The sequence below is a fragment of the Homarus americanus genome, unplaced genomic scaffold, assembly GCF_018991925.1.
Source record: "Homarus americanus isolate GMGI-L3 unplaced genomic scaffold, GMGI_Hamer_2.0 scaffold34921, whole genome shotgun sequence".
Taxonomy (NCBI): Eukaryota; Metazoa; Arthropoda; class Malacostraca; order Decapoda; family Nephropidae; genus Homarus; species Homarus americanus.
This window is the reverse complement of record NW_024741901.1, coordinates 20,531,136-20,544,182: the sequence shown is the minus strand read 5'-3', so window position 1 is coordinate 20,544,182 and position 13,047 is coordinate 20,531,136. Positions and strand designations below refer to the sequence as shown.

At 36.8% G+C, this 13,047-nt stretch overlaps 1 protein-coding gene across 5 annotated transcripts in view; it reads left to right on the top strand.

The window, feature by feature from the left end:
* LOC121876200 (major facilitator superfamily domain-containing protein 1-like) overlaps positions 1-13,047 on the top strand; it is a 59,038-nt gene that overhangs the window by 2,518 nt on the left and 43,473 nt on the right. For all 5 annotated transcript variants that reach the window (XR_006090725.1, XM_042381171.1, XM_042381174.1 and 2 more), the window contains exons 2-4: positions 4,163-4,271; positions 10,513-10,663; positions 11,330-11,455. Coding sequence is in view for 4 of the 5 variants with exons in the window: in XM_042381171.1 (XP_042237105.1) it covers positions 4,163-4,271; positions 10,513-10,663; positions 11,330-11,455 (386 nt within the window). In the remaining variant the exon portion in view is untranslated. The remainder of the gene's footprint in view (positions 1-4,162; positions 4,272-10,512; positions 10,664-11,329; positions 11,456-13,047) is intronic.

Genomic DNA, 13,047 nt, shown 5'->3' with positions numbered 1-13,047 from the left:
AACATGTGGAAAAAATAAACAAAATCGAACAACTCTTTCTGGTGATAGTTCTGTTCTCAGACATTACTGTTTATAATATATTTACCTTCAAACATAGATCTACTTTCAGCTGTGCCAAGGTGATTTAGCAGTCTGCCACAGTGGGTAGGTTAGATTAGGTTACCTTTTGATATGAGATTATTGTTTTCTGGTGTATTTTAGTCAAATACGACCTTCAGTTCTTGTGAAAGTGTCTGGTTTAGGGTTTTTGTTCATTTTCTAGAAAAATGAAACAAACAAAAATGGCACATTAGCGCAAGAAATAAGGGTCATATTTGACCAAACCACATCCAAAAATACACCAGCCAAAAAAATTCTTGTATAAAAAGAGGGGATGGGCAAAAAATGAATACATGTACAGTGGTCCCTCAGTTAACGAGCACAATCCGTTCTAGAAGGTTGCTCGTTAACCGAAGAACTCGTTAACCGAAACCATTGTTTCAATGGGTTTTTGGGTAATTGGTTCCAGCTCACCGAAAATTCAACAAAAAAGGTAGAAAAGTACACTTACTTTGAGGTGTGTATGTAGAAGGTTCCTGGATGATGATGATGATGGGAATTAGAATGGGGGTGGAGGAGAAGGAAGAAGAGAAGGCATTGGGGTGGAAGAGAAGTCACCCCATGGCGCCATTTCACCCATAAAATTTTAGTTCTCTTGGTGTAATTCAAGATTATTTTCTTTAAATCAACACTGCACTGCATTATATATTGTCAATATGTAAAATAAATTTCAAATTGACCAATAATTTGCTTATAAACACAGAAAAAAAGCGTTTAGTTGAAGAGAGTCTCAAGCAAGATGTTACCTCCACTGAAAAGACACAGACTGATGCCTGTATGCTGTGTTGGCAGGCTGGATGGCGTGCCACAAACTAGTGACCCTACCTTCAATTATGTTCAATAATTGTTAAAATGACTAAAAAATTTAATATTAAACTTTTAAAATTATTGAATAGTATAAACTTCTTGATATTTACTAAAAGGGTAAGGAATTTAAGCCCTAGAACCGATTACTGTATTGGCGGACTAATACTACAGCTGGTGGACCGCCAAATGCAAGCTAAAACATGTGGAGGTCGGCTCGTAAGAAACTCGTTAATCGAGGGATTGCTCGTTAACCGAAGTTAAGAATCTTATGGAAGGTAACTCGTTAACCGAAATCCCGTTAACCGAGGCGCTCGTTAACCGAGGGACCACTGTACTTTTACTGTAATTTCATAGTGTACTCTCTTTTGGCTTGACATTCTCGACTCCTTGAATAGTTTTTGCCATCATTTGCGGGAAAATTCAAACCTTTTTTTTTTTCACCTTTGCTGTTACTTTCGTCTGAAAAAACAAATACTGAAGGGACATAATCTGGATGTAAAAGATCCTGTGATGATGATGATGATGGGGCTGTTGGAAGAAAAACAGCAAATTTAGTCATCGCTCCACCAGCTTGTCTAATACAGGTTGACAACCCTTTATACGAAAACCGAAAAGCTCTGAAAACTGAAAGCTTTTTTTTTGTGGGGCTGCTTTAAAATTGCCACTATCTTTAACCTGTTCATGGTTATATCCAGAAAAGCTTGAGGAACCCTCTCCCTCTCTCCTAGTTGCCAAAAAGTTTTTAATTTTTTTTTTTGCCTAAATAGTCAGTTTGGGTAGGTTAATAATGAAAAAAATATTTAATTGCATTTTAAATGGCCTACAGTTCATTACATCATATTTGGTGGGTCTCCCAGGAGCAGCTTGTCATAGCTGGTCTGCCACTGTGGTGCCAGCTCTACCACCATTAACTTGCCTTCTTGCCACAATTGCCACCATATATACACAAATATATATGGTAAGATACAATGGTAGTTCAGTATCTAGTGAGGGAGATAAATATATCTTTCACACTCCCACTTGAGTGTGATTTCAATCTTGCAAAATGGAAGGAAGGCCATTGAAAGAAAATGAAATAATGAAAGTTAGATTATCAAAATGGCATACTTACTGGTAGGTAGTAGGCAGCTCTCAAACAGGGAGGTACAGTAATCCCGTGTTTTTCACCTTTTTTTTTTATCATGGTTTTGACCATTCACGTTTTTTTTTACTAAAAAATGATATATATATATATATATATATATATATATATATATATATATATATATATATATATATATATATATATATATATATATATATATATATATATATATATATATATATATATATATATAAAATATCCTTTAAAAACAAAAATATTAAATTTCGCGCCATTTTCGATATTCCCCTGTGTGGTGCAGACACCCACTGCTCCAAGAAGCCTCAGTCCACACTTGCCTACCGTACTGCGAACGCTACTGTGACTGTGAGAGCGGGCAGACGCCGGGACAGCAGGGAGAGGCAGGCAATGCCGATGTTGCCGACCTCAGCAAAATACAGAATTTTTTATTTACTTGTAAATAAGAATTTTTTGTATATATAACTGTGTTTACGTTTTTCCATTATTATACTGCAATATGATAAGTTTCAAATAATGATATTAGTAAATGCTGGTACAGTGCATCAGTGATCAGTGTAACCACTGGGCGGTGAGTGGAGAGCATGGCGTGGTTAAGTGCATGACCTACCTGAGCTGTTTGGTGGCTACAGTGACTCCTAAAAGAGTATTCACGTTTTTGGCTTTTCATGGGGTTTCAGGAATGTAATTCCCGCAAAAAACACGGGATTACTGTACTACCGCCTGGGAAGGTGTTGGAAACATAATGTGTTGTCTAATGGTAGACCCTGCTGCCATATGGCATCACGAAAATTGTGACCAAGTCCCAGGTTGCTCATCTGACTTTCTGCCTCATTTACACACAATTGCAGGGTCTCAATTGTTTCTCTTACTTTGACAACACAACATACATACTGTATATTGTTTCTCACTATTGATCTTTTTTAATTTTTTTTATTTCTTTATGGTTCTTTATTATTATTACATTATTATTATTATTACAGGTATTATTATTATCAGTGCTGTTGTTATTATTATTATCAGTGTTTTTGTTATTATTCTTATTATCAATATTATTATTATTTTTTTATATAAATTTTATTTACTATGAACTAATTATTATTATTATTATTATTACTGTACAGTGAACCCTCACTTTACGCGGTCAATTGAACCCACAGCGGCCCTCGTAAAGTGAGAAACGCGTAACGTGAACAACATAACATATGGGATTAATTGAAATAGAGACCGGGCCGACCCCCAAACTCCACTTTTTCAGACACAATACCTACGTTGTAGTAAAATTAACTTCTTAATTTTATGATGGTATGCACACACAATTAATAATTAAGAGAAATATCAATAATATTAGGTTTTTTAACACTTACATTAGTAGAAAAGATGGCTGGGCACACGGGGATGGGGGGGTTGGTTCCGAGGCAGAGGGCAGATTATTGGCCCTCACCTGTATCACTTGTATCAATTGTATCACTATCCACCACAGAGGCTTGCAGGGCCTCTTTGTCAAACCCCTCAAAGTCCATATAAGTCCATATCCTCACTATCATTATTACTATCACTGACTTGGGCCGGCTGTGGTGGGTGGCGGGTGAAGAACTCGGTAATGTTTTGATGACTGGGCGACCTTGTGCGCACCCTGCTCGAGCCGCTCTCCGTGTAAAAGGGTACACACACCGCGGAAAGTGAGCATTCCGTGTTCGGCAGGGTACCGCGTAAACGTGGAAACGCGTAAAGTGGGACCGCGTAAAGCGAGGGTTGACTGTATTACATTTTTGCCCCTCAGGCCCCGATGTGGGTTAGTGACCTGTGCCCGGGTGGGCTAATCCCCCCCCCCACCCAAAAAAAGTACGGTACTGGTACTGTTATGTTTATGTTTATTTGACTGGTAGAAAGCTTTGATCTTGGAAATTTTTTTCATACTTTTGTAAAACAGGTGTGTTGATAGGAAAATTTTGTTGTGTATGCTGTACAGTAACTGGTTTCTTATACTGTACTAGATTATAGAAATGTGTAATAATTTGCAGTACAGTACAGTATATTGAAACTGAAATCTCAACAAGTATTATTAGTTTCCTTTGAACTGTAAAAGATATTGATTTTTTTTATGTTGTTTGAAAATATCAAAATTAATTACAGGAAGGCGAGGAAGTGGTGTTGACAGGTTGTGGGGCCTCAGCTTGTTGTAATCCTCAGAGGGGGCTCTACAGATTTATTGGCTTGCTATTTATGTGCTTCCTTTCTTTTGGTGAGTTCCTTTTGTTTACCTATTTCTCGGTTATTAATACTCTTTTATACCAATAATACGTGAGTAGTGAAATTAAGTTAAGAGTGAGGAGTATTATGGGAGCAAATACTAGATGTAACAGTAGCCAAGAATGAATCATAAACTACATTGGTGTGGACTGGTTACAAGGTGAGGGAATCAGAATGGAAGGCATAATTGCTCTGCTAAGAATTGGCCTGTGGAGTAATAAACAAAACTGGTATAATGTAATAAGCTTTGAAAATTTTTGTGTACAGTCAACAACAAAAATTTCTGCACCTTTACGATGTTACACAGTACAATGAGACACACCGGACCAAGAATTCTGAACAATCATCATTTACTAGAGTGATTCCTGTTAATTTCTCTGTATTAACTATACTATACAGTGATCCCTCGGTTAATGAATGCCTCGGTTAACGAAATTTTGGTTAACGAATTACCTTCCATAAGAATATTCAATTCGGTTAACAAAAAAAATTCGGTTAACGAATTCCTTACGAATTTTTCCCAACATGTTTCACCTGCTTTCGCCTGCTCACCAGCTGTAGTATTAGTCCGCCAATACAGTAATCGGTTTTAGGGCTTAAATTCGTTACCATTTGAGTAAATATCAAGAAGGTTGTACTATTCAATCATTTTCCAATTCTTGGACAGTATTAAAATTTGTAGTCATTTTAACAATTATTTAACATAATTGAAGTACAGGGAACTAGTTTTTAGCACACCAAACAGCCACTTGACTCCCCCAGAATGGCGTCAGTTTGTGTCTGCTCAGTGAAGGAAGCATCTTGCTTGAGACTCTCTTGAACATAAACTGTTTTTACGTTTTTACAGTACTGTACAATTATTGGTCATTCTGAAATTTATTTTTCATATTGACAATATATAATGCAGTGCAGCGTTATTTAAAGAAAATAATCTTGAATTACACCAAGTGAACTTAAAATTTTATGGGTGAAATGGCGGCATGAAGCATGGGGTGACTTCTCTTCCACCCCACTGCCTTCTCTTCTCCCTTCTCCTCCATCTCCCACTACTACGGTAATTCCCATCATCATCATCATCAACCAGGAGCCTTCTACATGCACACCTCAAAGTAAGTGTACTTTACTGCATTTATTTTTAGTTTGTATGTAATTTTTGGTGAGCTGGAACCAATTACCCCAAATCCCATTGAAACAATGGTTTCTGTTAATGAAATTTTTGGTTAACGAACGACCTTCTGGAACGAATTGTGCTCGTTAACCGAGGGACCACTGTATGTGAAATACAGAATACATCGTATTAGTTATACAATGCATCACAGTCATAATTACCAACTTCACTAAATGAACATGGACTTGGTTAGTGATTGTTGCAAAGGCCATTAGACCCAGAGGTGCAAAACATTTTTTTGTTGACTGTACATACTTAAGGTGAGACCATATGGTTAATGTTGCTTCACAAAAGAATTAATTTCAAGGAGAAAAAATAGTCCTTGACAGCCTTTTCCATGTGTGAGTGTAGCATGTACAATAGCTAAAAAAGTATCTGTGCATACTCTGTGTGAAACAATATGAGACCACAGACGATAGTTATTGGGATATGTGTGTTGTCTCCTTACTACTATGTGATAATAACTACTGTACTTAACCATTTATTTTATTCCCATGTGCCAATTCACCCCCTGTGTTGGATACTGAATGGAGGTGGGTGAAGACACGCATACCAACCCCCCCCCCCCCCAAGATTTCGTACGTATAATTTCGGAAGTCATCGAACCCACTCAGTCAGATACTTTTTTTTAGCTACTGTACATCTTCATCAACAACATTTTATGGCTATTTACCATGCCTGTGTAGGTTAATCAAGATTACAATTCATTTTCCTAATTTTCTACCATGAATGATAATAGTTTTTAATGAGATCCTAGATATTTATACCGCTTTGTACAAAACAGATGTGTAAATTTAGAGAGCTTATTCATAAATTTTCACTATATATCAATTTATTAGCAATTTATGTGGTTGGTGGTCTTTTCTAGTTACTTTATTATGACCTTTATTGTCCAGTGTTAGTACAGGAGGAAACTGGAGTACCCAGAGGAAATCTGTGATGTTTGATAGGGTCACACTGGATAACAAACCTTCCCATGTGTGTCTGGGGCCAGGACGTGAACCATGACATTAGTGGTGAGAGGTACACACGTTACCACTGCACCACCAACACAGTATTAAAAACAATTAAATTGGTTTGAAATCCTGTATGTTTAGGAGTGTGTCTGTAATGTGTATAAAATCACACATACTGTATTTAATATCTTTATGAATATGAAATATATGAGATGATAGAGGGAATTAGTTAGCACACACAATTTGTATACATTACAGTACAGTACTAACAAGAATCACAGTACGGTAGTAAATGTTGTTATTAAGTTAACTTTTAATCTGGCTTATAGTTTTTAATAACTGGAGAAAAGTTTTGTGTTTGGACAAGGTTGACATATACGGTACACTAAATGACTAATTTGAATTTAACCAGAGTTTTAAGATTATCAACGAGAATCTGTGCAATTTATATCACATAACATCACCATCGCCGTTACTGTTTTACAGTCATTTAACATGCTTGCATTGCAGCTCAAGGCTGCATGGTCGCATGGTCAGTTGCAGCCTCTCCTGAGGTTATACAATCTCTTCTCACATTTTTCTTAACCTGTCCAAAGCTCGTTCCTCCTCTTCCATGCCATTTGTCTTCTACTATTGTGTGTTTTCTGTGAATTATATTTCTCTAATACTGTAGCTAACATTTAAACCTAGACTAAGTAATAGCAAGAAATAGATGATGCTTATCAGTATACAGTACAAATGTTATAAATAGAAAGTAACAGTTATAATTACAGTATAGTCTGGATTTACGGGGTTTTTGTTTACGCGTTTGGTCATTTACACGGTGCCTTGCCAGAATGAAATGTTTTAATTACGCGGTAAATTTCATCATTTACGCGGCGAGCGGCTGGAGAGGTCGAGACGCGCTGCGGCATTTTTTACTCACGCAGTCCATTCTTGACCATACGCGGGAAGCAGCGCAGTGAGGGGTGCACATTAGGTCGCTCTTACGTTATCGCTGACGTCATATGACGTATCGGACTGTGATTGGGCCACGCATCCTTACCACCCACGTATTCCCTCTGCCGCTAGCTGTGATTGGTCTAATGTAACATGATGTGCCCTGCCACCAGAAGTCGCGGGCCAGTCTCATTGTTCTCAGTCCACTTATACAGTTCTCTCTTGTGCCCGCTATTCCCCTTACAATGGCTTCCGCTGGACCCCCAACACCCGAGAAAAACCTTGAATTACCTGGACCAAGCCATGATTATGTGAAGGAAATCATCGAGTTGGGGGAGAAAATTAAGTTCATCCTTGACAACGACCCAGACAAGCATTGGTATGAAAAGTCTAATAACCATCTGACGAAAGTTATGGAGCCGTAATCCAGATCTATGTCGACAACATCAATGCTAGTCGTCAACGTAGTATTAAGGACTTCTTCGCCCGCAACCCACCACAACCACAGCCAGCCCAAGTCAGTGATAGTGACAGTGAGGATATGGACTTTGAGGGGTTTGTCTGGGAGGCCATGCAAACCTCTGCGAGTAGTGAAAGTGATTCACCGGAGGGCAACTAATCTGCCCTCTGCCTCGGAACCAGCCGCCATCCATGTGTGCCGACCCATCTTTTCTACTAACGTAAGTGTTAAAAAACCTAATATTATTGATATTTCTCTTAATTATTAATTGTGTGTGCATACCATCATAAAATTAGGATGTTATTTTTACTACAACGTACATATTGTGTCGGAAAAAGTGTATAGTTTGGGGGTCGGCCCAGTCTCTATTTCAATTAATCCCATATGTTCTGTTATTTCGTTTACGCGTTTCTCATTTTACGCAGACCTCCACGGGTTCAATTGACCGGGTAAATGCAGACTATACTACAAATTACCAATAACCTGCATCAAATAGCAAGTACAGTAGCTACTACACCAGTTAGTTTTCACACCAATTAGTATAATATAGGCAGAGTAGTACCATATCTGTCTATCTTATCTGTGGTCCTCATCCAGTCTTGTGTGGAATAGGTCAAGTGGAACAGCAACCTCAAAGACGGAAAGAAACACTAAGGATGTTTGTCAAAAACAAAAATAGAAAGCAACAAAAAAAGGTTACAGCAGTATTTGCTAATACCTGTACAGTATTTTCAGTTTACAGGCTGGCTTAACATGTCTTCTTAACACTTTTATTTTTGTTCTGCAGAGGTTTTAAGGTGTTCATTCCACCATACTATAGTTTTCTTTTCTTGAATACATTAAATGTATGGCATCATAAATACCAACATACAGTACTGTACTGTATACTGTACAGCTGCTCCCCGACTTATGACGGGGCTAGAGACCGACATCCAGGTCGTAAGTCGGAAATGCTTAAATAACACATAGAAAATCGAAAATAGGGGTCTCTTTTTCTTCTCGGCACCACAAAACACTCACTTTTAAGCTTGCCAGCCAGTTTAAAGTGAATTACAGATGAAAATTTTGTCTGTGTGCAGACTTTGGGACTCGAAAATACGTAATTTGACCAAATTTTGGCACAACTGAGGCAGGTTGTAAGTGCGGGTGGACGTAAGTCGAGTAGGTCGCAAGTCGGGGAGTAGCTGTGTATGGAAATTCATATAACTTTCATAGTATTGTACTGTACTGTAATTATTCTTCCAGGTAAAAATTAGACAAATAATTTAGTTCCCAAAAGTCTGAAATACATATCTAAAGTTTTAATTTGCAAAATTAAATATATCTTCCCCAAGGCTGTGTTTGGATGACTTGCCAATTAAAGGAATAGTAGTTTCATTAGTTTAGAACTAGAAATCATGGGTCATTATTAGTACTGTACTGTACAGTTTTCATCAGTACATTCCCAGGACAGAATTAAGGAAGATGTAAGGATTCCTTATTTATATATTTTTATATTAGTAGTCAACAACAAGTTCCATGTATATCTTGTTAAGTATTGGTATACAGGTGTATTTGAGGTACAGTATTATGAACCCAGCTTTATTTAATTTCAGAAAACATTTCTAATCATCATATTGGGTTTCTTATATATCAGGAGTGTTTGATGACTTTCACTCCTTTGACCTTGGGCAGTGTGATCCATAACCACTTATCATGTCATGCTGTCTGGGTCTTGTACCTTAAAAGTTAGTAAAAACCCAAATCACAGCTTATGTTTTCTTGAATTAGTTTAACAACGTGGATAGAACTTTTGAATTTGAACCATTTGTTTTCTTGTAATTTTTTATGATATGTCACCTTTTATAAAGTTATTTAAATCTAGTACGTAGTTATGTGTTTCTTAGAAAGAGGTGGAGAAGTTATCTATTATTAACAGAAGTCTTGTTATCATTTGTCTTAATCTTATCTGTCCTAATTATGTCTCACCTGAGGAGTTCTGGTGTTTACTAACAGATTGTATGTACACTGTACCCTCATTAATTTAGATCGTTATAATTCGGATTTTGGCTTAATTTTTTTCTTAAAAAATAAATTAAACCATTTTAATTTGGAATGAATCCAAAATAACCAAGCTGTTCCAAAAAGTCACTATGGCTGCCACATTAAATATTCTATTTACAGTATACGTACCAGTAATTACTGTGCACACATATAAATATTTAAATATTTTTTAAATGCACATACTATAATAATAAAATATATAATACAGTAGTAAATAAATGTAACACTTACATTGCGAGGTGAGCTGACACTGTAATATGTAATGATATTCCGGAAGTGTAATGGTCATACTGGTAAATGAAGTAAAAACCCACAATGGAGAAAGAAAGGACAAAATCTTGGCGCTGGTATACTAGGATCCTCTTCAGCCAACTAACAGAGCGAAGCAAGGGAGAAAGACATAAAAACAACGGAATCAGGTCACATGGCCTGTCTCCTAAGTTAAAGTAAGGTGGGGATTAGGGATTAATCTTCTTGTATGACAGTACAGGATCAGGTCAGTGGACATTGTTTATGTATTAATGCATATGACAGGTACCTCATTCTGTATCATTAAAGGTTATGGGTACAAACTCTCATTTGGCATGAGTGATTTAATTGGAATGAGTAGATAGATAGAAACTTGGGTTGGGGAAACATGTATGTAAAGCAAAATTCTGTATTTCAGGTTCATACTTCTGTTATGACACTCCTGGAGCATTACAAGATCACATCAAGGAAGACATGGAGGTGAACACTACACAGTTTGCCAGTCTTTATTCACTTTACTCTTGGCCAAATGTGGTCCTCTGCTTTATTGGAGGATTTCTTATTGACAGGTATATTTTGATTTTGATTTATGTACATGATGTAGAATAAAGGGGTTAGGGACACAGGGTCAACATCTCCACACAAATTCATTAATGTCCAATAACTTGACAAAGGTGGTTCAGTTCAAGATCAACTTAGGCTGGAGAGGTTTATATCTTGGCTACCTTGTCTGAGTGTGATAATCTGAAGTGTACAACCTTATTTTCCCAGTTATAGTCTCTGTTTAGTTATTATAAGTTTGTAAAATAGCAAAGTAACAGAGTAAAGTTATAAAGTAAGCAAAGGATGAACTGTTGATGGTAGTGAAGAGTGAATGTAATGAAATTGTGTGAGTTAAATGATAAGGTACTTAAATTTCAAGCCAATTTAACTTTTTTTTATTGTTGAATGGTGATTATAAAGTATACAGTACACATACCACTTTCAGTATATCTACTAATCTATTCAAAGAAAAATATTAAAAGCACAGTGTAATATAGAATTATGAATGGAAGGATAACAGTATTTAGATACTAAAGTTTGTGTTAATCTCTAAATCTCACTTGAAAGTATAGATTATGGATGAAAAATTTAGCTATGCAGTAATTGTGTCATCATCAAGGACATGCTGAATGGTTAACATAATAATCACATATTTTACACAACGTGTTGAAATGTTTTCTTTTCTTTTACAGAATCTTCGGCATTCGATGGGGAACTATTATTTTCTCGTCACTAGTTACTCTTGGTCAATTCATCTATTCACTGGGTGGCATAGTTGATCAGTTTTGGCTGATGCAATTTGGTAGATTTGTCTTTGGGTAAGTTCATTGACTTAGTTATGAGATTAATTATTTTTTGTGTTATTTATTTACGTGTCATTTATTTATCTTCAAACTCATAACCACTTCCAACATCACTACCTCAGTTTGTGTGTGTGAGGTGTGTTTGTGTTCATCCATACTGATACAATCGTGTGTAGATTTACCAGAATAAATGTTGTAGGGGACATTGTGGACTGACAGACATTTTGGTATAATGAGGATTTACCACAACAGATTGCATATATAGTACAGTATAATCTTGTACTGCACACTGCATTCTTGTACAGTGGCCCCTCGGTTAACGAACTCAATCCGTTCCAGAAGGTCGTTCGTTAACCGAAACGTTCGTTAACCGAAACCATTGTTTCAATGGGTTTTTGGGTAATTGGTTCCAGCTCACCGAAAATTTCCTAAATTCAACAAAAATGGTAGAAAAGTTCACTTACTTTGAGGTGTGTATGTAGAAGGCTCCTGGATGATGATGATGATGATGGGATTTAGAATGGGGGTGGAGGAGAAGGAAGAAGAGAAGGCATTGGGGTGGAAGAGAAGTCACCCCATGGTGCCATTTCACCCATAAAATTTTAGCTCTCTGGTTTAATTCAAGATTATTTTCTTTAAATCAACGCTGCACTGCATTATATATTGTCAATATATAAAATATATTTCAAAATGACCAATAATTTGCTTGGAAACACAGAAAAAAAGCGTTTAGTTGAAGAGAGTCTCAAGCAAGATGTTACCTCCAGTGAAAACAGAGAGAGACTGACGCCTGTTTGCTGTGTTAAGAGGCTGGATGCCGCGCATTAAACTAGTCACTTTACCTTCAATTTTGTTCAATAATTGTTAAAATGACTAAAAAATTGAATATTAAACTTTAAAAATTATTGAATAGTATAAACTTCTTGATATTTACAAAAATAGTAAGGAATTAAAGCCCTAGAACCGATTAATGTATTGGCGGACTGATACTAAAGCTGGTTGCCCGGTCAGTGCAAGCGAAAACATGTTGAGGTCGGTTCGTAAGAAGTTCGTTAAGCGAAATTTTTTTCGTTAACCGAATTGAAGATCCTTATGGAAGGCAGTTCGTTAATCGAAATTACGTTAACCGAGGTGTTCGTTAAACGAGGGGTCACTGTACTGTACTGAATATGCCTTGATAAAATTTCCACAAATTCAAGAATTAAAAAAAAAAATAGAAATGCTTGTCTTTTTTTTTCGTGGAGTTTGAAACCAATTTACTCAATGGGTAATCTTCAGTTCCTCAGGGATTAGTGATGCTGCCTTGCCAGCGAAGAGGGCACTTAAAAGCATTACATACCATATATAAAATGCCCACTTCCCACTCTGTAAAGGTGGCTGGTGACCGGAAGGCCATACAGCTGTAAACTTAGTTCAGCTTTGCCTGATGGCAATTTGAGACACCTTGTCATCAGGTGCTCACAGCAAGTGCAGATAATGACCTTAAAACAGTCATGTTTGTTAGATACTTTATCACATAAGATGTCCACATTCAATCACTTCAGAGCATATGTATTACTAGTACTGTAATTACAGAATATATTTCTTTGATGTAAGAAGCAGGTTGT